The sequence below is a fragment of the Camelus dromedarius genome, chromosome 17 (genome assembly GCF_036321535.1).
Source record: "Camelus dromedarius isolate mCamDro1 chromosome 17, mCamDro1.pat, whole genome shotgun sequence".
Taxonomy (NCBI): Eukaryota; Metazoa; Chordata; class Mammalia; order Artiodactyla; family Camelidae; genus Camelus; species Camelus dromedarius.
This window is the reverse complement of record NC_087452.1, coordinates 29979656-30005050: the sequence shown is the minus strand read 5'-3', so window position 1 is coordinate 30005050 and position 25395 is coordinate 29979656. Positions and strand designations below refer to the sequence as shown.

Sequence of the window (25395 nt, the reverse complement as noted above, 5' to 3'; positions counted from 1 at the left end):
CCTCCTATGAGTTTTTGGAATGAGTATCTTTAGTGTGCCTTGGAAGTGAACTTAAAAATCTTTCCCATGGGTAGCCCTTGGAGCCAGAGGAGCAAAGTGGACAAAAATTCAGTTTTAAGGTTTTCACTAAAATGAATTTTTTTTTTATTACCACCAAGATTAAACAACGTTAGAGAAATTCTGAAGCAGAGTAATTGGGGCTGTGCAAAGGGAGGACACCCTTTCTGTCTCTTCAGTGGCATGCTCACTTCCCCATAGATCTGTTTCTCTCTGACTCCTTTGAATGCTCCTGAATTCATCAGTGTGCAAAGCAGCCATTCCTGAGTGTGCCACACTGCAGGTTCTTGTTGTGGAATGGCTCCTGGCATGCGGCTCCTGAATATTCCCCTTATGGACTCTCCCTGCTTTGCTGGCACATTAATCATTATTCCGGTGACTCAGTTGCAGCCCATCTGCTATCAAAGCAGCCCAAAGACCCTGTGCAACAGAGGAAAAGGTCAAATAGACTTTGTAAAGGTGAAGTTAGGAGAGGTTCAGACCTCAAATAATGGACCATCTCCAACTTCTGCCTTTATAATATTTGTGAAGAGCATTATCTAGACATCAGATGATTAGCATCTTTTGCTATTTTCTTTGCATGATGAAAATAATGATTTTCTTTCTAAAGTCCTTTTAATTTCAATTTTAGATGAGTAGAAATGTGTTAGTTAAATTCATGAAACCTACTCCCTACCAGGCTGAGAAGCAGATTACCTCCAGGCTTCTGGGAAGATGCCCCAACAACTGGGGAGGACAGTTAGCTATGAGGCTGGCTGATTAGTTTGAGGATGCCTAGTGGCTGATTACCACAGGAGAACCTGGATTTTGACCCAGCTGAAGTGACTGGGACCACAGTGGCAGACAGGGCTGGATAGTAATCTCTGCTTTCTTTAGAGCTTCAGTTTGTGCTGAGGAGGGAAGCCTGTGTCCCTTGGGGCTAGGAGACAGAGTATTGGACTGAGATGATGACTGAATGTAGACCGCTCCCCCCATGGCTAGGCATGAAGAAGAGCCACATGGGTAACCTGCACAGATGGAGAGAAAATTTTAAAAGAATCATGAAACTGTCCCCAGTAAGTGGATCCAAGTAGCAGAGTTGATACTCAGTTGATCTGTGACCTAGAGCTCCAAGGTGTCTTGTAATGTACATTTATTTATTTGTTTGCATTTTTACCTGTTGGATAGACTACATATTTGTAAAGCGGCATTTTCCTTCAGAAAACAACTTGGATATTAAAAAGAGGTTTATCTTTATCCTTACAATGACAATGAATTAAAAAAGGAACTCCTTTATTCACATGTTATAAAATTCTTTGCTGGAGAGGTTTCCTCTGCTGGTTTCTTCACTTTGTCAGTGACTGAATCTTGATTTTCCTGGAATGGGAGCATGTGTGTTTTCTATGAAGATCTCTGTTGATTTCATGTCCTATGATTGAAAATCCTTCTATTTCCTGTGGATTACTACTGTTTTGTTTTACAGCATGGAATGGCCCTAGGCTTCTGTCACTGTGTTCTGTGAGGTCCATATTCCTGTTACTCTCATGGCTCATCTGCTGCTGATTTGGGAGTCCTTGAAAAGGGCTTCCTGTTCCTTGTTATGAACCCCACAACCTGTCATTCCAAATTAGCTCTGTATCTTCAAATCCTTTTGATCCTTAAAGAACCATTCCAGGTAATAATTTATTGAAAAAAACCCTGAATGTGCCTACCTTGTCTGAATTCCTACCTTGTCTGGCTCCTTCCTGGCTCTCCAGACCCATGATATACTATGTTCTTTTCCCCTCTCTGGGCTCAGTGATCTTATTACAGCCATTTATGTGTGCTCTGTTTCCTCCTGACACAGGACCTTGGCACATTCTCTTTCTCCACCTGCAACTTCATGTCCCAGCCCTGTTGCCTTTGCCTACTCAAATACTGGGCGCTTCCTCGGTGTCCCATATGGTATCAAAGTACCATGAGCCTTTCCTTGAAGGCATTTATTATTTTTACCCATATTGGTGTATTTATTGATTTTGGTCTGTCTCCCCTCCACTGTGGGCAGAGACCATATCTGCTCTTGCTCAATTGATCATGTACAGTATGTGGCATTTGATGGGTTCTTAATCAACATTTGAGGTCTCAGTGAATGAATATGATCCAGCAACAGGCTAGGGGTTAATAGGATCAAATGTGTACCATGGGGAAAGGGAAGGAAAGGCCATGATAGGGGAGATGTGAGGTGCATACAGTCAGATTTCACTTCACCCAGTACCAATGGGGATTGTATCAAATGGATGCCACTGGAGGCCTGTTCTAGTCTTAAGGTGATGGAATTTGGTTTCTCATATGGTTCTGCCTTAGTAAAGCTCAAACCTCCTGTCTTTTTCATCAAACTCTTCTTACTCCAGCAGCCTTTTTTCTCCTATATTTCTGTTCCCAGAGTGAACTCCTGACCTGTATCTAGCAAGCAGTTCCTTATTTCCTTATCGCTTTGCCCATCAGGTTATTGGAATAAGATTTGTACCACGTTTTATGTTCATCATGAGCTTCTCAAGCTGTTTTCTTCTCTGCTCCTTCATTTGGCCCCTTTCTGTTCTTTCTTCTTTTCCTCCTTCCCTCTCATTTCTGAGAAGCTGTACAGTGTGAATGGTTAAGACTAGGAGTTGTATTGGGCTCCCTAGAGAAATGGCCAATTATAAGTTAGGGGCAGAAAATGAACAAGATGAGCCTGGAACATATTGTCCATTGTGACAGTAGAAGACTACAACTACTGTAAAAGGACTTGGGTGCAAACTTGAAGAAAAAAAGTCTCCTACTGGCGAAAAATGGGATAAATTGAGTAGTGCCCTCAAAAAAAATTAGCAACAGATTGAAACACATAATATATGCTTCAATCTATGCTGATACTGGGCAAAGCAGAAAAATGTGAAGCAGAAAAACCCTAAGTTCATAATAGTACTTAAAAAAGAGAAGGGAATCGTCATGGTCACCTTTGGACCAATCTCAATTTTGAAATTCAGTGAACAAAGAGCAGCAAGTATTTATCCAGCTTTATTCTACAGGCAGTTCATAGATAACTAAATAGTGTGAGAGGAAAAGCTCCTCTTTTTAGAAATTTCTAGATATTTCACATCTAATAAATGAAGAAGAACGATAGAATTAAAATATCATGCCTAATGGATTAGTGAATCTAGGCATTGAGCATCACTGGCTGCCTGCCTCACAAAGAGACTACCAGATGGTTGTCTAAGGTAAGTAACAATACCACAAATGATGTACATGCCACGTAAATACACACACACACACACACACACACACACACACACACACACACACGTGTCAAACCTGAATCTGATCAAGCTTTTAAAACCATAAATTTACTAAAATATAGGGAACAGAGGAACATGTTGAGTGACACCTCAGGAGTGCAATTAGTAAAATTCAGATTCTGGGCACTCTTCATGACAAATAACTTAGTTTCTTCAACAAAAAATTGTAAGAAAAATAGTGAAGTGGGAACTCTAGAATGAGAGACTTAAGAGACCCCTCAACCAGTTACCACATGTAGACCTTATTTGGACCTTATTCAAGCTGTGTGACTGTGATTGACACAATGTGCAATGTGTGTTGTGGTTTTGTTTTTTTAAAGTCTTTTTATTTCAGACACATACTACATTGATATGTTCACATATGAAACAGTATGATGCCTGGGATATGCTCAGTATAATCTGGATGAAGGTACATTAATTATCTATTGTCATGAAACAAATTCTCCCCAAATTTAAGAGCTTAAAACACCAAACATTTATTTCCTCACATAGTTATTGAGGGACAGGAACCCAGACGTGTCTTAGTTGGGTGGTTCTGTATCAAGGTCTCTCACAAAGTTGCACTCAAGATGTTGGCTGGGCACTGCAGTCATCTGAAGGCTCAGCTATGGTAGAAGATCTACTTCTGAGCTCATTCATGTTGCTGTTGGCAGGAGATCTCAGTCCCTTGACATCCATTGGTTGGAAGCTTCAATTTCTCACTTTGTGGGCACCTCCATATTGCTGTTCCCAACAAAGCAACTGGCTTCCCCTAGAATGACTTATTCAGCAGAGATCAGGAGAACAGCCATGGTGGAATCTATAGTGCCATTCATAACCTAATCTTGCAAGTGGCATCTCATCACTTCTGCTGTATTCCCTTGGTCACAGAGCCCCAACCCTGGCCCAGTGCAGGAGAGCCCTATGCAAGTGTATGAATATCAGGAGGTGAGGATCACCAGGGGCCATGTTGGAGGCTAGTTACCACAAGGGATATGGAAATAGGTGGTGGTAGAGTATTAATAGAATTTGCTGTGAGTTGATAATTGAAATTTTCTGTAATAAAAAGGTTTAGGGGGAATTAAATATGTATTTTAGAGTTAGAATGCTTGGATTTAAGTCCCAGTATTGCCGTTGATTAGCTGTGAGCTCTTATCAAGTGATGTAAACCCTCTGAATCAGTTTCTTCATTTATAAAATGAGGATAATGAGAGCACTTTGTCTCCTGGGATTGTTGTGAGGCTTGAAGGAGACATTAATTCTGAGTGCTCAAGCCAAGAGCAGTATTATCTTCTCTTCTGTCAGGTGTGCTCCTTCTGCTAGGCCTCAAGCCATCCACAGGACCACCTATTTTCTAAAAACCCTTTTCTCTAACTCCTTAGCTGCATATTGTGATGTTCCCTGGGGGAAAGCTACCATCTGTTTATCTCCTCACTACGTGTGTTTCCCCCTTTACAGGCTGCAGGGTAAAGCACTTGCTCAACATGGAAGAGAGAGAGAGAGAGAGTGTGAGAGTGTGAGTGTGTGTGTGTGTGTGTGTGTGTGTGTGTGTGTGTGTGTGTACACCTTTGCTGCCTTGGCCAGGTCGACCCATTTCTCTGAGAAGGTGGATTAAGCCAGAGAAAAGCTATGCCTCTCCTACTAGCTGCTTATACATTGGCTGTGCTGTGGTTCTTATCTGTCCAGTATTCCCCTCTCATGAAATCCCCTTGTCCTTAGCAAATCCATATATAGAAGGTTAGGTGGGACTTTCCCCAGTTCTTCCTTCTGTAACCACAAGTTCAGAAATGGGCACATGATCTGGGCCTGGATGAGTCATGGGCCCCTTTCTCTGGCTGTCTGATTGGCTCAGGCCCAGGCATGCAAACTAAGCAGGGCTAATTTCAGTGTTTCCAGTAACTCTTCTGATAGAAACATTGCTGAAATTGGTCTTGTGTAGAGTTGCCATATTTCACAAATCAAAGAGGGTACCCAATTCACTTTGAAATTCAGAAAAACAACAAATATGCTAAAAATGTAGTCATTGTTTATCTGAAATTCAAAGTTAATTAGGCATCCTGTTTTTTATCTGGCAACCCTAGCTCTGGCCATTGGGCAGACTAAGCCAGGAGCATGTGGGGCTGGTGATGTAGGCAGCTGTGTGGTCGAGAGCCTGCTGGCAGAATGAAACCAAATAGTTCCAGGAGAGAGACACAGAGAGACCCATCCCTGAGTGCACTGGTTGAGTCCCTATAGGGGTCAATGACCTTCCTTTTGCTGTGTGTGGAGTTGTGCGATTTATTTGTTTTTGTTTTGCTTTTTAGAATTTCAATTTGGATATTTTAAATAAGCTCAAAATATAACACCATGCATACTCTACTAGTAAGACATAACATTTACTGACTGCTTACTATATGCTGGATTCTGTATTAAGTACTTTGTCTGAAATTACTTCATTAACTTCTCATAGTAACTGTGCATGGTATAAATGAAGAAAAAAAAGACCCAATAATTTCCCTTCTATGAAGTTATTTTACTGGTGTTACTACAATATACACTATGACTCTACAATATGCATACATTTACTGTAGTAATGTTCAAAAAAATAAGACACTGAAAACCTAAATTTTCATCAGTAGGGGACTGGCCACATAAATATTGATATATCTTTAAAAAAAATTAGGTTGTCATATAGGGTATTCACAGACTTGAATGAAAATGGAAGAAATTCAGATAATTAAGTTTGATACTCATATGTAATTAATTTGACAAAATGCAGAGATCATTGAAACAAAACTTTAATTGAATACAAGTTTCAGAAAACTATACAAATCTTCCAAGTGATCATACAGGAAAAGTTCTAATTTAGTTGTCTTAAGGGGCCACACGTCTTTACCAAGGTGTCCTAGAAATGAATGTTGCTGCCCCTGAATAGGTGAGCATGAGGCAGATCAGGGCACATTCGTCACCACCCCTGGCCCGTGACCCCAAATGTGTGTCCTCAGCACCCACCACCTTCCACATTGGGCTGTAACTTTGCGTTTGGGTGCAAAGGACTTTCAGCCTGACTGTGAGGAGATGGTTTGATGAAGATGAGCCCATGGCATCTGCAGGGCTGCACTGGCATTATGTTGTCCCTGGATGCCGATTATAAATACACATCTCTTTGTAGCTGAAGCTTCACCAAGCTTGGAGCTGTATTTGGAATGAACTGAAGCTGTGACTTCTGTCTGTTCTCTCATAGTATGGCTGACAAAAGACTTTTTCCTCCAAGAAGCAAACCTGAATTAAATCAAGGTTTTTATAAAATTTATGAAGGACCTTCAGAAATGTCAGAAAGTCGTGAAGTGTGAGGCCTGCCTGTTTACACACACGCCGTCTTACCAGGCAAGACACAAAGCAGGCACTTCTGTCCAAGTAGTGTTTGGGTCATGGCTTTCCTGTCTCTGGAAGGTTTGCAGAGCTGCCGCTCTCTGTGGCCTCACGAGGATGATGAACTGATAAGATATGACAGGGAGTCCTTGGGGACCCCTCCTTGCCCCACTGTGCATGGCTTCATGGAGGCGATAGTTCCACTTTAGTTATTTCCTGATCAAAGAGAATTGCCCATTCTGGCCTTGTCATTATCATCTTACAAGGGATAATTAGTGCTTTTGCCAATGAAAAGAGGATATACTCAACTGACTACCTGGTATGAATTAATACTCATTTGTTTACATCCAAGAGATCTATCTTGTCTCTAATTTGGCACTAGCATTAAACAGCTGCTACCTTCAGACACTTCAATTTGTAATAGACAACATAAAGGAGAAACTGCGACTCAGACACAGTTTTATCAGGTCTGTACTTTCTCCTCCAAATTACAAACATCTGGATTTGCCTCTTTCATACCAGCTTTCTCAGGCCATTGTGTTTTCACATTTGAGAAACACCATGTCACGATGTGCTTTCTCCACTGAAATTGAATGACAGTGATTCACTTTGAGGTAGCAGTGTCACAAGATGTGTGCAAGTGCTTTTCTCTGCACCGTGTAGAGAGGGGAGCACAAGTAGTGAGGAGATAAGAAACAAATGATAGCTTTCCCGAGGGAAGAATCACAGTAAGCCCCTAAAGAGTTAGAGAAAAGGATTCCTAGAAAATAGGTGGTCCTGGGGATGGTTTGAGGCCCAGCTGAAAGAGAGTGCCCAAGACAAAGATAAGGTAATACTGCTGACAACATTTATTGGGTGCTTTCTATACACCAGCCTCGGCTTGAGCTGAGGACCCTGACATATGTGCCCAAAAGATGGTGTAAAATTCAGCCAGGGGATTTTTCAGACTCCACTGGAGCCTGGAAGAATCATCCTAGGGTTGGGAGTGAAGGAGGGTGTTCTTAGGAGGAATTACATTGTGAAGTGTCCATATTTACATGAAATCATCATGTGGCCCAGTATCAGTCAGGTCAGAAGACAGGTATGGATGCCCTCTTGATCTCTGACAAACGGGCTCCTGCGGCTTGGGTTTGGAGTTCAGTGGTTATGGGACCCTTGAGATTTGTGAAGGTGTATTTGGGAATTTACATAAGGAGTTTGACATCAGAATGAGACAGACATGACCAATGGGACACTGCGTCTCTAATTCAGGCTGATTTTATATTAAGCAGTATCCCTATATTAGGAGAAGGCAAGTGGTACCATGTCTGTTACTCATAGAACTAAAGTTTGGAGAGCCTCTATAGGTTACTCTTACCTTTAGTTTCTTAATTTTAGTTTGTCACCTGGTGGCCACAATACAAAGTAACATAACAAAGCCAAGCACATCTGATGAACACTTGCCCTGTTTCTGCACTCCCTGGGCACTGCCAGATGCTAAGTGTGACCCAGACAGCAAGGGGCAAGGACCTGCACAATTCCCGTACTCCTTTTCTCACGTGCATGATCTTGTTCCATTGGATATCATCAAAAAAACACAGATTCAACAGTAAAGTTATTAAGAATTTCAAGACAGTGACAATGAAGCTTTAAACCAAGCACGGGCCCTTTGAGCATGGGGCTCTGTGTGGCTGCGTACATTATGTGCCCAAGAAACCAGCCCTGAACAAGATCCCTAGGGCTCCTTACCCCCTACATGCTGTACTTTGTCAGGGACATTGAGAGCTGCGCCCTGTTTATTGGAAGGGGCTGGGTTGCATATGGGTTTAGAAATGGGGCTCTGCAGTTGGAAATCTACCTTCCTCATACTTGCTCTGCCATCCTGGGTAAATATTTTATTGTTCTAAGTCTCCATTTGCCTATATGTAAAATGAGAACCTAATAGTACTTTTTGGGAGTGTTTAGGAGAAACAAGTGAGGTTTTGGATGAAAAGTTCCCAGTGCCCAGCATACTGTTGTAATTGAGCAGTGGTGGCTGCCATTAGAGGAATTGGGTGAGGCAATTTCTGAAAACCTTCCCATGGCTGCAGCAACCCTTACCTGCATATAGTGGGCATAAAAATCAGGTCTGTTGAACTCAAGTGACCTCAATGGGCACCACTGATAGGTGGCTGTTAGCCTTTCCCCCAAATAGCCCCAGCCAGGACCACCAGCTCTCGGGGGCTCTGTGGATCGGGGATTGTTTTGTCTCCTGATGTCTACTTTTTATATTAATCCCCTGCTTTTAATTGGGAGGACTCAAACATTCATTATAATTACATAGACAGGAAAAAACATGATTGCTATTATCACAGAGAGAGTTATCAGTATTGATTCAACTAAATCAAATGCTGGTGTAGGAAGAGGTTTGTTTCGCCAGGACCCTCCGCTGGCCTGGATGTTGTGACTGTTTCATGGAGATAAGCGGCCTCGCTGTGCCTGCTGGCATCTGGGCACAGGAAGCCATGGTACTTGTGCTGGTTCACCTCCCCAGGCATCAAGCTGTGCTAATTGCTTTGGAAGCGAGGCCTTCTCCCGGACAGCAGCACATGCTGCATGAGTGCCTGAAGCAAAGATAAAAAGCCACCCTCCTCCTCCTTTATTGAAGTTTAGTAATAAAATAGAACTGTCACCATTCCCAATAAATTGTTTATTTTAATTTACAAAAATAATGGAAACTGGCCACCTTCTGGCACACAGTTGTTGGGGACTGTTTTTCCTGGCTTGGCTAATTTTGAGCCTCCTGTGCTTCGGTAGCTTGCTCTGGAAGACACTCAGGCCTTGCTGTCAGTAAAATCGACTATGTGTCTCTCTCCATTTAATAAAACCTGACCCTAAATGTGATTGATGTAAGTCATTTTTCAAGGTGAATTAGATTGTAAATTTGCAAACCAGAAAGTTAGCATAGGTGCTTCAGGTATAAAGTTTTGTAGGATGTTTTCAAATATTTCTTTTAGTGAATATGAAATTAAAATAGTCTCACATGTTTCTTTCATCACAGTTCTTTTAGATGACTTCTCTTTTCCTGTAATAATAGTGAGAGGTCACCTTGATGCTTCTTGCATTAAGAGGGGAAAGAAGGCATAGCTGAAGGAAGTGTCTTACTGAGGCTTATAGAGAGGGTGAGTGGCAGAGCAGGAACTGGAATTCAGCCACCTGGCTCCTGCCTGCTGCTCTGAAGCACTGATGCTCTCACTTTCTTTCCACTAGCAAGAGCTTTCCCATCCCCATTTCACAGGGAGCAAAATAGAGGCCTGAGAGCCAAAGCCTTGCCTCAGGGTCTCATAGCTGGTAAATTGTCTAACCAGAGCCTAGACTCAGTCTCTTGAGTCCTAGTTCAGTTTTATTTTTGCAGAGTCCACGGGGTCTATATACAAGTTGTTAACATACAAGTATAGTGTGATTGCATTCAGTGTAAATATTTTCGATTCTTATAGTAAGCAGGCACAACTGAGAACAGACAAAAAGGAATCTGTGTTGATGAGGAGGCTGCAGGGCCATCAGCCGTGCCCCTTCATTCTCTTTCAGACACTACCCTTGGAGTGCACATGGTTAGGATTCATCTTCAACAAACTGCTCCAGGCTATGGGAAGTGAAAGTCATGACCGTTACATACACGTGCACCAGGAGTGTGCTGTGTATGAAGTGCCTGACTCTGTCTGGCACGGGCACGGACATGTGTGCCCACCAGGCAATGCAACGACAGTGATTAAGAAGGAAAGGAGTGAGTGTAGAGAAGGATCATTGTAATGCAGGGGGATCTTTGGGAAGGTATTGTATCAGCCAGGGTTATTGTGATGGGTGTGGTCATCAAGGTCCTTTCCTTGAGTGGCCCGAATATAGCTAAATCTGGTCAGGCAGAGAGTCAGATTTATTGGCACTTACCTGAAAAAACTAAACATGGCTGGATTTAGGGGCTCAAGCCATGCTGTTGTGACTCTGTTTTGGCCCCCCTCCATTCTGGGCTCTGTTCTCTTTCGCTGTTAACTTTATTTAGACGAGCTGTTTCTGTGCAGTGGCTACATGGCTGCTGGCAGCACCAGGCTTCCTCCCTGATCTTTCAGTAATCTCTGTGGAGAGAGAGAGTCTCCTTCCCACGTTTTGGTAGAAGCTCAACTATGGCTGATGGGATTGGAACTCAGAGTGGGCAGAGCTGATCAGTGGGCTCACCCCTTGATCTGAGAAGGAGAGAGAGAGATGTTAGCCTCACCCAATCCATATAAATTATGAGGTGGTGAGAAAGAAGGAAAATCAGAACGGATATAGATACTGGACAGATAAAATCACACATTCACTGGGTAAAAACCTTAGAGTTTCCTCTGATTCACCATCAGTCAATGGCTTAGTGAGGAGGACAGACCAATCTAGCCCTGTGTCTCCAGTTCAGCACTGCCCAATAGAACTTTATACAATGATGGAGATATTCTTTAATCTTCACTGTCCATTGCAGTGGCCACCAGCCGCAAGGGGCTTTTGAGCACTTGAAATGTGGCTAGTGTGATCAAGGAACTGAGTTAGTAATTTTAATTAAACTTAGTATAAATAGCTTCATGTAGCTCATGGCTACCGTAATGGACAGAGTAGCTCTTAGTGGAGGTCATATGTGAGAGATGGGTCCCTGGAATTCAGCCCCCCCCCCCAAGTTTGTGTAGGAGGAAAGTTGGGCTGAGGGTTAAATGCAGAGCCTGGAAGACCAAGATGATGAGGTTGAGTTGGTTCACGTTGTGGAGTAGGAGGAAAGGGAGTTATGGGCATGAGGGAGAGGACAGAGAGAAAGAAACAGTATCCTTCATTGTGACATCATTTGGAAACCTTTAACTTGAGGAAATATTTTTTCTATCTCGTATATGGCCCCAGTTTGTACCAGGAAGAAACAAAATCACAATTGACCTTGTTATAATAGCTAATTGAGGGGAATTCCATGACATGTTATTACATTTTACTCTAAGTGTCCAACAGTAAAGGCAACCATTGCCTGAAGCATCTTTCTGCACATGACATGCAGCGACACAGGAATTAAAAAAAAATTAAAGGAGGTCTCTGTGTTATTTAAAAAATACTGTGTAAACTTGTGTGACTGAGCACAGTTAAATGCAGCTTACAGAAATGCCATCAGATGAATAGAACAAACTTGTCAAGGCAGAGTTAGGCCACTGAGATATGAACCTGGGGCCAGTTAAAGACCAGCCTCTCTGCAGGTTGTGGGTGGGCATGTCATCACACTCTGTCCTGTAGGGTATGTGGGGGCCACCATGGGGTGTTGCTCGCCAAATCTAAGTTCTCTTGGTGGTCACCACTCACCCACGAGGAAGGTTTCCAAGGGTGGAGTTTCTTGAAGAAGACAGACTAATCAGATTTCCTCTTGTCCACCTACTGTGGGACTCCAGATTTGGTCAGTTTCCTAAGTTTGTCCACAGAGTGCTCATGGAGGACATGTCATGCACTTGGCATCCTACTGGGCCTTAGGCATCAGGCAGGAAGAATAGAGAATCATGGAACTTGGTTTCTGATCATGTGGTTTGCCTGGTTGCCTGGCCCTCAGCATGCCTCTCTTCCATCACTCAAGCCACTTGATAGTCACCTGTAGATTCAGCTGCAGCCCAAGTGCAGAGACTAGGAGTGAGCATTCTGGAGCCAGACTGGCCAGCTCTTTGTCAAGATACAGCCAGGCATGCAGGGTATCCCCCTCCTCCATCCTCAGAAAAGAGTAGCAAGTATATACTAGAAAGAAGGAGGGCATTAGAGCAGATAAAGCTGATCGGGGTAGAACTTGGGCCAGGCAGCTGGGAGGTATGTGAATTTGGGGACAGTGCTGGGCCCCAAATTCTGCAGGGTGGGATGATTGAACCCCACAGGGTTGTTGTGAGGACTCAGTTGCCTGGTATTTATTAAGGACCAGAGTAGGCTTCCAGAACTGGGGCTGCTCTGGTAAGCGTGAGGGGACGGTTGCTGTGAGGGAGGGGCAGACCAGGGAAGAGGTCATGTGGGTGGTGTATGAGTATCCCCAGGGTGATCTACCAACCTCAAATCCAACCTTGATTAATGTTAGACTTAGGTGTCATTAAAGCTGATTACCATGAGTAGCCCAGTCAAGCTTTACAGTCAAGTTTGCCAGCAAACCTGCAGCCCACCCTGATGACAAGAGGCCCCTGTTGCTTCCTGAGCAAGTCCAGGCAGAACAACATCTTAGAACCATCAGCCATGTCCAAGGATCGATTTCTATGATCTGCTCCAATGTTTTGATCAGTTTTGGGGTTCTAAGGCAGAAACATCCTGAGTGGGTGTCACCATGTGAATGCTGATGGCTTTGTTGGGTCCCAGCATGGTAGGAGAAAGGAAGCCACTCCTAGGCCAGGAGACCACCGGCAAATCTTTTCCAGGAGCCACCCCTCCTGCCCCTCTCCCTCCTAGTGACTTCTCTATCCAGTTCCCCAGCAGACAATGATGTGGATGCCATTGGGGAGAGAATAATTCACTTCAATAGAAAAGAAATGGTTTTGGAATGAGTCAATTGGAAAATTGTGCCAGCTGCTGTGCTACTGTGGACATGGGCTTTGGGCCAGTGGACATCAGGTACATCCACACATACCTGGGAAGGAGCCTGGACCTGCTCTTGCCTCTTAGTTGGGAAGCGGGAATGTTGGGGGTTTCACAGTTCTTTTGTTTGTCCCCTTTTCAGTTGATGCTGGTTCTGTGGAACTGACAAAGCAGAAGAGCCTGGGACTTGTCTCAAAGAGACTCTTTCCCATTCTACCTGTTCCTTGAAGCCCTCTCTATCTAGCCTGAGTCTCCCTTTCATAGTCACAACTGTCAGGTTATGATCCAGTGTTTATCCTCGCTCTTTGGCTCTTTGGAGGAGGCTATTGAGCGCCTTCTGTGTATAGGTATGTGGTGGATGTGGGGGACAGTAGACAAGCAGACATGCCCTGTCTTAGGAACATCACAGTCTTAAGTGGGGACAGAATCTAATCAGATTATACACTTGGAGTGCTCAGTGCAAGGTGGGTCTGAGCCTGGGCTGACAGCCTGGGCTTGCAAGGAAGCATTCGAAGCCAGTCTCAAAGGTGGGTGCTCTGGGAAGGCTTCCTGGGTCAGGAAAGGGTGATGTCAAAACTGAGACCCCAAAAGTAGATAAAAGAGAGCATCATGATGGCGATAGGCACCAGAAAATGGATGGAGAATGGGTTCCCAGTGGAGGAGGAACATGCATGGAGTCCTAAAGATGATCAGGAGTGGGAAATAGAAGGTGAAAGAGGGGAGAGTCACAGGAGATAAAACTGGAGAGGAAAGCAGGAATTTTCAACAAATTACATAGTTTTCACCAAAATCTGAACTTTCCCCCCTAATGTGTAATCCAAGCTAAAAAATACACATGGAAGGTAAATTTTATATTGAGTAAGTTCGTATGTTTTGAGTTTAAAAAGTTCGTATGTTTTGAGTTTAAAAGACAAAAACCAAATTATGACCATTTGGGTCTGAAAATTATTGGTTTTTGCCTTGGCATGTGTTTGCTCATTCGAGGTTGGTGTTTCTTATAACAGGACAGATGCTAATGGGTTTTTTGCTTTGTTGTTTCAGCACTTCAGGGAGCATCTGGACAAACTTTTTGCCAAAGGAATCGGAATGCTAGATATAGCTCTGAACGAGGCCTTCAGCATTCTCAGCGATGTAAGCTCCTCTTTGATTTGCCTTTTTTTTTTTTTTTTTTTTTAAAGTTATGGACCAGCATTACTGTTAGGCCTGGCTGTCATTGAGCAGTATCCACAGCATAAGATGGGAGGGTAAGGCTGGCCATTTTCATGGTCTGGGAAACCAGGTTCAGCCAGTGAGGTCAAACCAGCCCCCTGCTGGGCAGAATTGATGGTGCAGTCTGGTCAGGGGACTCACCTGCCACACTCATTGACTCTGGGGGCATCAGTGTCTCAATAGTTGAACACCATCTCATGCAGATTTCTTTTCATCTGAGAAACTCTCATTTTGTTAATGGAGTAGACTCATTTCTTATGTCACACTGAATCCCTGTCTGTGGCGATGTTCAGAGGGAGAAGGGCTTTCTCTGTGCAGTATGTTTGGAGAGTTCTACAAGCTGTACCTATCCCTCTCTCTCTTCCAGCCCCTTAGAGATTCACGGTATGCAGTAGCATACTCAAGGCTCCCTGCTTTACCTGCTGTTTCTCACACTTCTTTGAACAAAGAATCCTTTTTCAAATAGCACCCATTAACATTCTGTGAAATATATTGGGGAATCTTGGACTGGTGATTCTACCCCTTGAATGCAATTGTGTTAAGCTAGAGCAACATATAACTTTTGTGTTCTTTTTACTCTGGGAGGGCAATAGGAAAAGTAATGACTGTCTTTATTAATGCAGTTTCTGTATCATTTATTTGGCTAGTATATGTTGCATGCTTTTCTGTGCCAGACACTGGGAATACACCTGAACAGTACAAAGTGTTTACCTTAATGGACCTAACATTCTAGTGAAAAGGTCAGCAGACTATGGCCCATGAGACAAATCAGCCTGCATTTTGATTTTGTAAATAATGTCTTGTTAGAGCACAGCCATGCCCACCTGATTACATATAGTTTATGGCTGCTCTTGCACCACAATGGCAGAGTTGTTTAGTTTCAATAGAGACCATATGGCCTATAAAACCTAAAATCCTAAAATATTTACTATGTAGCCCTTTACAGAAGAAGTTTGCTGACCCCAGTTCTAATGGGAAGAGACATAAGAAATGAGTAGTTTTATGGAGAACAAGAGTACCATTGTCTTGGTGTGATAGACCTTCTCCTTTATACAGTGAGGTCAGGGAAGATCTCTCTGATTAGGTGATGTTGGAGTGGAGGCCTGAAGGAACTGAAGGGGCAGCCCAGGTGGATAGCTTGAGGAAGCGTTTCCAATAAGAGGAGCAGCAAGTGCAAAGGCCCTGAGGCAGAAATGTTTGGCATATTTGCAATCCAGTGAGAAGACCAGTGTGACAAGAGCAAAGTGGGGAAGAGAGAGTGCTAGGAAGTGAGATCATGGAAGTAGCAGGAGTTGGATCACAGGGAGCCTAACAGACACTAGTGAGTAGTTGGTTCTCACTCTATGTGGGATGGAAAGTCACTGGAGTCTGAGCAGAGAATGACACACTCCAACTTGGATTTTAAACAATTCAGTGGCTGCTTTATTGATAAATAGCAGTAAGGCCATTATCTGGAAGACATATAATGGTGGCTTTGGACCAGGGAGGTGGTGGTTAAGATGTTAAGAAGCAGAAAGATAGAAACCACTCTAGGTATTTCAAATAGCAGGAGATGAACTCAGAAAGTTGGTTGCACAAGGAATGGAAAAGCTGAGAAACCAAACAGAAAATGAAACAATCCATGGATTAGCACAGGTAGGAGGCAGCTCCTCTCTAGGGCAGGAAGGACAGCAGGAGGGAGAGATGTCATCAGACCCTCCTCACTGTGGCCATCCAGATGGGAATAAAACCATGGAGGGGGCTGCCCAGTATAAGCTGGAATCTTGGCGTGAAGGACCTGTCCTGTGGAAGCTGGTGCCTTGGAGGAGACGCAGCCATTGCTGGAAAATGCCCACGTCCCCATAGCAGAAAGAAAGGGAGATATGGCTTAGAAATTACTTGGCTTCTCCCTTCCATCCTTCAGTATTCTCCTTCGGGCGAACCTTGTCAAAACGCTGGGGAGTCTGGGAAGTGTGGTTTACAGGGAAAATTCATGGGGTGGAGCTGAGAGCAAACAAGCACTAAATGGGGCAACAGCTGTGTTGAGTTGTCACAGACACTGGGAGACGAGCTAGAGGCTCAGAGGCCTTGCTGCACTGTCTCCAAGCAGCTCTGTGGGCCGGCTGCTGTCAATTTCCAGGTGGGCATTCACCTAACACTGCACAGCTCCTATTGGTGGTCAGTTTTGCCTCACTCCATGATTTGAATTTTTCCTACTCAGCTACAGTGGCCTCTCAAGCCAAGGGTAGACCCTAATTCTAGTGTCCTTTTTACCAATAATATCTATTGGCACAAAGAAGGCTATTGAGGTCTCAGTCCTGAGCTAGTGTCACGCATGACTGCAGAGGAGAGGAAAATAGGAGGAAATGTGCATGTCAACTTCCTTCATACAAACAGAAGCCCTTCCCTCTTGCCTCATTGCAAGGGACTATTGGCTACATACAATTAGCATTTAACACTCGGTGTTTGATTCAGCACATCCCTGTTAACATCTTGTTAGTAATTTATCAACGTAACTGACCAGAGCCAAGGACCAAACTACATCTTTAAATTCTGATTTGAACCCTGGATAGGCACCTTCTCAGGTCTGGGAGAGTCAGAGCTCTGCGTATCAGCAGGCTCTTTCTAGGGGGGTGGTAGTGAAAGGAGTTGCCACATTTGGAAAACCGGCTCTCTTTATTTTAAAAGCCTAGTGTCTAGCGCAGAAGGAGGTTCTCTGAGCTGGGGAGTCCCTTGCTTGGAAATGTGCCCTGCAGATTTCTGTTTTCCTGTTCTTTGGCAGAGAAGATGAAGGAGTAAGAGTGAGGAAATGCTTGTCATATATAACTTTGTAACCTCTGGAGCCAGGCAGCCTGGGCTGAGAAGCTTAACTCAGTCAGAGCTTGCTGTAGGACCTTGAGAAGACTGCTCAGTTTCACCTTTATTTTCCTCATCTGTAAAACAGGGATAGGAATAGATCTAGCCCTGGCTACTTAACTTGTGAGGTCTAGAGCAAAATGAAAAGGGAGGCCCTTGTTCAAAAGTTAATAAGAATTTTAGGAGAGTGACAGTAGAGTATTCAACCAAGTGCGAGGTCCTATACAACTAACTGTCCACATCATATTCCAGGAGAGTGGCTCTGGTGGACTGGGGTTGAGAAATCAAAATGAGGAAGTGGTGCCCAGATCCCTTTCAGCAGTGCTGGGTTGGGTGGGAAGTGCCATCTCACTACCACAAAGACACTAGACGACCTCAGCTTTTTCTAGAGCACTTGTCATTTCTAGAAACAGCTCCCACTCTTAATGCTTTGATCCTGTTCCATGCCCAAGTCCTCAGGAGTAGCTGCTTCCCTTCATTTACCCTTCTCCTTTTCCTTGCCCTGGTACCTTTTCTCTCTTCATCCCTTCCACTTAAAAGTTTTGTTCTAAGACACTCCTAAGCCAGTGAGTGATTCCCACTGCATGTCCTGTGGAATGCTGGTCTGCCATGAGACTCTGACACAGGTGTGGTGGTCAGGGTGGGGGATGCTATCCTCCTCTTGGAGACTCACAATGCACTTGTGCTGCAAAAGGCCTTAAAAGTCCCACAGTGAGCAGACATTTTAAAATGTGTCTCTACCAGCACTCAAACTTACTGACCCAGGAACTCTTTATATCATATCACAACCTCAGGACAGAATCTTGTAGAAGTCTCAGATCACTGATCACACCTTCAGGCATAATATCTTTTTATGCTTTAAGAGGGTATATTGCACTCCTAACACCTCTAAGAGCCAGAGAAATTACTATCACATGGCAGATTTTTTTCCTCTTGAATCCTGATGAGAGAAGTATTTTTTAATCAGGGAAACTTTCTGCACACCTGCTTGCTCTACCTTCACCTGTAAAAGCCCTCTGGGGTCTGGCCAATCAGAAAGTCTGAGAGGTTGAGTATAAATTCCAGAAATTAAGGAATAAAAAAAGTTACAAAATGTCCCTGCTTGATATTGGTTGACAGTTGGCACCATATTCATTTGAGAGCACATTTATCCCAGAGAGAGAAACATTTCCATCCTGTCTCTTGCCATTGGGCTTTTAAATAGCCAAACACTTTGAAAAACATAGAGATGGTTAATCTCCCATGAAAATGAAGCTTTAGCTATTTTCCACTTCATCAGTATGACCTTTAGTGATATAATTCTCTTCCTGTTTTTTATGCCTGCCTTTGCAAGCCAGTATGAAATAAAAAGCTATTTCTCAAACACACATCCTTTCTCTCTCTCTCTCTCTCTCTCTCTCTCTCTCTCTCTCTCTCTCTCTCTCTCTCTCTCTCTCTCTCAAACACACACATAATTGAAATGTCGACTGGAGCTAGGGCTTAGAATGGTTCAGAGGTTGCTATAACTAAATGAAGCTAATTCTGTTTTGCAATTACCTGCATTTCAGTTTCAGTATTTGCTCAGATGACTTAAAGGCTTGCAGTTGTTGTACAAATGGCTTTGAAAGGAGCATTCAAATAAACGTCTAAGACCCTTCTAGCTATTGATCTTGCCTGCAATCATTAGATTCCCTAAGAACAGAGTTGGTTTGCTACAGTAGATAGCATCTACCTTGTCATGTGACAACTGCAATTATCTTTTTTGGCGATGAATATGATCTTTGCAGTGATTACCTTTTAAAAATTTTTCTTAGCCAATTAAATAAAATTCAGTGACATTTCAAAAACTGTTAATCACAACCAAGCGCTCTAAATGTCAGGATGCATTGAAATTTTCGCTGCTAACTGATGAATCACTGAGCTAATTGTAGTTCATCATCAGGCCCTTGTCATTGTTATTATTATGGAAAACACTTTCATCACTCTCACCATTCAATAAGAAAAAAAGTTCTAGACAAATATGAAGAGAAGAGATATTACTCATCAAAGCATTTGAATTTAATTGCTTTCTTCAAAATTCTCCAACTGCAGATTGCTGCAGAGAAAACCAGGGCCTCAGCCAGGGTGGAAAGTGGGTGTTTTTAAATAAACAGCTCCAGGCAGCCCCTTCTCCCAGCCTGCAGTATTCAGATATCTTTATTTCCCTCTCTTTCTTGCTTTTGTTTGGGAGAGTTTTTCCAGGATGTTTTCAAATGAGTTACATGAACAACAGTTCCAAGTTGTCTGGAATTTTTCCCCTCTGCAGCCACTGTGACCAAATGCATAGATCACCTATATTCAGTGGCACATTACTGGGTTTAGCCAATGACATGAAGGCTGTGTTGAATTGCATGCTCTCCAAAACATCTCCAGAACAACCTGCTGATAACACAAGGCTGCAAGGCTGTTTTCTTACTGTAGTAAAGAAAAAAATGTGCTATCATGGTAGAATCTTAGTGATTCAGAGTGGAAAGGACAAAGTCATTTATTGAGACTATGAAATTCTGGATGAAGGTGGGTCTTCAGGGTGAAGGAAAGTGAAGAGGCTTGGTTAAGACCAGGTATGAATCCTAAATTATAGTTTAGGATTGGTGGACGCAGCAAGGGGAAGATTTTGAGGTCAGGGATTCAAAGAGTCTTAGTGTATAAATTGTCCTTTGATGGGTCTTTCAGGAAGTTCCTGGGATAAGCAATAAAGTTATTTGCAATTTTCATCTTCCTGAGCAAGAGTTTTCTGGAATAGTAAATTATGTCAATAAAGACAATAGAATAGGAGTTATATGGAAAGTTTTCTGGTGCAAGGGCCTTAGTTCTCAGGTATCTCTACCTATTGATACTATATCATGGGCCCTGTCTGCTCATTAATTTAAGGGCACCTGTCCAGCCTGAGTTGCAGGAGTGGCTGCCAGAGCCAGGACTAAAGTGAGGCACATGCCAAGGGCACAGAATTGAAGGAGCACTCACTTACTCTTTGGGTGGTGGCCTTGGTGACTGCCATGTAACCCTGGAACCCTGGAAACGATGGAGGAAGGAATAGTAGGAGAAGGAAATGAACATTTGTGGAGCCCTACCATGTATTACCATCCAGTCGAGGAACTTCATCTCATTATTGGGAGGCTGTAGAGAGTAGACTCTGGAGGTGGACTGCCTGGGTTCAAATTTTGGCTATTACAGATAGTGGCTCTGTAACCTTGGGCAAGTCAGCTAATCTCTCTGTGCCTCAGTTTCCCCACCTGTTGGGGGGAGGATAATGATAGTACCTATCTCAGAGGCTAGTAAAGATTAAGTAAATTCATACTGATAGCCCAGAATATAATAAACATTTAAGTTGTGTTATATCAACCATGTAAGCACATTATTCCCATCTTGTAAGTGAAGAAAAGGATACTCTGAAAAGGGAACTTATCCTAGGCACCAGTTTGTGGTTTGGTATTGAGCATTTTCCAGTATACTATGGTATTCCATGTATGTTTTGAGCTGGCTTTGCTTTGTCCTAATATAGCCACAAGACAGTTCATTCATTCCATCCATCCATCCATCCATCCAATCTTTTCTCAAGTTACTGCAACTTCAAACTCCATATTAGAATTCTAAGTGCATGGTTACTGGGCATTAATCTTCAACATGAATGCTTTATTAACTCTGGTTCACTAGGAGCCAGCAGAAAATCAAAGGATAGCCTCCATCCTTCCCCTGTGTCATGGTCAACAGATTGAACATGCCCACAGGTTGTCACTCCATGCTTTTACACATGCTTTTTGCCCTCTCTGGAAGGCCTTTGTCCCAGATGTTCACCTCCATCAGGTATTACTCAAATGTCACCTTCTCACTGAGGTCTTCCCTGACTATATTTTCTAAAGTTGCCCTAGCATTTCCTATTTTTTAAGCTTAGCATCAGCATTATCAAACACAACATAATTTACTTATTTACTTTGGTTTTGTATCTCTCCCCAAATAGAATATAAACTACATGACGGAAGAGGTTTTTGTTCATTTCATCTGCAGTGCTGTGTGTGTACTTAGTAAATAATTTTAGAATAAATAAAGAAACTTCACAGATTATAATAGTGGGAGTTTTCACTACTGAAAGATAAAGACTTTTTTGTGTGTGTGTTTGCCCTTTTTATGTAATTGTGGGGTTTTTAAAGGACATTGCTTTGAATTGCAGCATTAATAGCATTCATTAAGGGAATCTTCACCCTTGATCCAAGGGAAGAACAGGAAGGTCTGACTACCACAGTGTGGTCACCCCAGCTACCACTCACAAAGGCTGGGAGCTTTTAAAATGCTGTGTAAAACTGAAATTGAAATCTAGAGTTTTGTACCCCAGTGGGCACCATCTTGGAACTGCAGCATGCTTTACATACTAACATACATAAACTAATACATAATGTTGCATGCTAACAAGTATATATTTAAAACAAACCCTAAAACAAGGGGGTTTAGGAGTGTAGTCTGAATTAGCATGTTCCTGATTTTATTCTCTGTGTGTCCAAAACCTCCTTGATTTTATTTCATAGCACAGACTATATCTATCAGACTCATTTAAACCAGACTCATTTCGATTTTGAAATGAGTTGCCTGTCACATATTCTGCTGCCTGTAAATGTGTTTCTAAAAGGTTGTTGTGCCATTTCCTTTGGGCTTATATTCTGAAGTACTGTCTATGCTTGAAGATAAGAGAGGTTAACTGTCCTGTAATCTCACTTCCCGCCTTATGTGCATGTTTTTGGAAATCTCTTCTGTGGTTCTGCTTTAGTTCCGGTTTTTCAGAGCAGATGTGGAGATCCCTGAGTGGAGAAAGGCTTATCCTGTAGGTTCTGTTTTGGTGATGCAGAATGAGCTCTCATTCTGAGAGGCTTCCTAAGCCCAAGATCGCATGCTTCTGGAGTCTCATGGATATACAGAGCCCTCAGTTATGTTTTTCAGTTTGAACTTCTTTCTTTCCACAGTTCAACCACACAGGACAAGGAAGCATCTGCAGCCAGGCCATTATGCTCATCACCGATGGGGCAGTAGACACCTATGATACTATCTTTGCAAAATACAATTGGCCCGATCGAAAGGTGAGTCAATATTGATAACATCACTTCAGTGCTGTCTGTGGAGAACCTGTATTGTGTTGTAAGCTCCGGATTGTCCATGGATAAGTACCCCATGCAGACTTAATCTTGTAATGATCTGTGGTTTCTCAGCCTTGTGTTTCTTGGTTGACCAAAACCGAATACTATGGCTTTCCTTGTTGTCAAAATGAAACTTTTTTGGAAGAGAGAAGAAACCCATGAAGATATGTTCAGCGTTTTCAGAGAAAAGATTCACCATGAAGTGTGCCTTGCCCATAATAGACAGTGATTCCCTTTGCTTTTGTTTCCCATGGAGCCAGAACTGCTTGTTGGACCAAGCACCAATGGAATGGTGAGGTCAGCCTTGATGGTCCTGTAGCCGTCTCCTTTATGTTTCTCCTTTATGTCTCCTGTAGTTCCTTCCTGGGCCTTCATTACCACCCATAATCTCCTTTCCACCCCCTAATACTGTTCCTCACTCTTGTCAAGGCTTGTCTGTTCTCTATTCAAATTCTTTATTTGCTTTCCAAGTTAACATTTATTTATCTGATGAGCCCATATGTTAGGGTATCAATGACAAATGTTACTTTTTTTGGTGTCGTTTTGAGTGCCTTAACCCAGAGGTTCCTCAAGCTATTAGCCAGTTTGCATTCCCTATGGAGATATTTTAAATTATGGATATTTGGGTCCTACTGCATACTTACAGACTCAAAATCTCTGAGGATGTGGCCCAGGATTCCATGTTTTAAGTGAGACCAATCAGCAAATTGGCAGTTCGTGATCACTGTCTCAGCGAAATGGTGGAATTTTAGGAAGAAAAAGAGGTTTGTGTGAGAAGGTGCTATCTTGGGGGTATCACATAGGCACCTTCCTATCCTACGTGCCAATGACATTACTCTGACTGTCTCTGTAGGGGCATGAGACTGTACAGACCCAGTCCGTCCTGCTTTTTCAGCTTTGTATATTTAATTTCTGGGAATTGAACTAACCACACACATGGCAAAAAGAAACAGAAGACAAATGATAACTGTTTACTCAGCTATATCCAGAGAGCATGTACCTTGAGGCAGTATAAGATGTCATTCTGCATTCTTTTAGTCATTCTTGGTTTCCACATGTCTCTGTAACACAGGCACCTCACCTCACCAAGCATGAGTCCAGTGATTAAAGATACACATATTTTTTTATAACATGGTCCCCAGATGGACGCCACCTCCTTTCCCTATTGTTCAGCCTTAAAGACAGCCATTACTTCTGAAGCTGGAGGAAAAACTAGCTGTGCTGTGCTTGCTGAGAGAAGATGGGACTCTGGCATGGCACCTGCCTGAGGGATATCCAGAAGTAAATTTGGCAAATGCAGCTCCTACAATAAGCACTGACTTTAGAACTTAGCCCTTGAATAAGATATAAATTCACTGTTGGACAAGGTGATTTTAGATGCAGTATCTCCAGGGACAGGTAGAGGCCAGAGTTAATTCCTAATAAATGTACGTGATGTGGAAGGAGGAGCATGCTGGACACAACTGCATCCCTGTAGCACTTAGCACAGTGCTGGGCACATGGCTGCTACCTAATGAACAACTGTGAGGGGTGGCTGAGTGACTGAGGGGCCTGGTGAGGAGGCCACAGCATTGGTAATCATGGGTAGGGCCATGGACATTTTGTGGTCAGAGAAGATGTTCACAGATGCTATGACATCTCCTAGCATGGAAGGATATTTTGCATTATTTAGGACCATCTAAATAAAAGAAGGAAGTAAAGGGGCCTTTTAATAAGCAGCTCCGTTAACACCAAACGTGCAATCATGTGAAACTCATGTGCTAATCACATAACTCCCTCCTGCTTGGTGATACTTGATGGTTAGCAGTAGCCTAGGAATATTGGTATTTAGATATCCTGTCCTTACTTGCAGGGAGAGGTATAGGATAAGGGCTACAAAGTCATAATTCTTCAGACAAAACACAAATTTCAACATATCTTTCCAAAGCAACAATATTGACTTCAGCTGAGATACTTTCTCAGATTAATTGGAACCCGGGTCCTGGAGATTTCAGTATTACATGTAGCAGTTTCATCTACTTATGAAGTATTATCAAGCAGAAGAAGACTTTCTTTCTGTAGCAACAGAGCCTTTATCTATGATTGGAAATTTATAACAGGATCCCATCTCTCCTACTCCATTCTGGAGAGTTCCATGACATTCATGTGCATATTTATTCTCTACTTTATGACTTCTCTGTGAAGGTGCAGGTAGTAAATTTGCATAAAACCCCAATGTGATTTGGCACTGTGTTAAAATGAGATGCTGTGTCATGTCTAGGCTGTCATCTTTCTCCACTGTTTTGAACATTAGATATTTAGTAGAAGATTGTGTCATGCTGTCATTGGCAGTCTTCAAGATTACAGAAACAGGAAATGGTTCAGAAGAGAGTACGATGATCTTAAGTCTGGAACCTGGTTCCTGTAAGACAGTAGTCCTCAAACTTGAGCAAGGATGAGAATCCTCTGGAGGGCTTGTTCCAACATAGATTGCTTACCCCACCTCCAGAGTTTCTGACTCAGTACAGCTAGTGGGGCCTGAGAATGCCCATCTCTAACAAGTTCCCAGGTGATGTGGATGCTATTGGTGGGTGAACCACATTTGGGAACTACTGCTGTAGAAACAGCCCAAGGAATATAGGGTTGGGTTACTCTGTGGGCTCTGCCAGTTTCACTTCCCTCTGTTTACCTTTACAAGGGCCTGTTCACTCAGTCAAATCCAGTGCACACATATGTTTGTGGCTCATACTTTGTTTAAAAAATTATCAATTAATAGTCATCAATTAAAAATCTGAAGGTAGTTATAAAATGTTAAAGTTTTAGTTTCTCTCATAAGGGTTACACACAGCACTTTGGAGTCAACATTCTCATATGGCAGTAAACGGCTAGAGCTGAGAAATGGCTCTCCCCATAGACAGGAAATGCATGGTCCTTTTGGCCAGGGCCTTCATCACTCTTCTTTATTTCCTCTCAGCCCACTTTACTTACATGTTTTATAT

General features: G+C 42.9%; 1 protein-coding gene across 1 annotated transcript in view; it reads left to right on the top strand.

The window, feature by feature from the left end:
* Positions 1–25395, top strand: part of CACNA2D3 (calcium voltage-gated channel auxiliary subunit alpha2delta 3) — a 776511-nt gene that overhangs the window by 393659 nt on the left and 357457 nt on the right. The window contains exons 10-11 of the mRNA XM_064496418.1: positions 14274–14363; positions 22247–22360. Of these exons, the coding sequence (XP_064352488.1) occupies positions 14274–14363; positions 22247–22360 (204 nt within the window). The remainder of the gene's footprint in view (positions 1–14273; positions 14364–22246; positions 22361–25395) is intronic.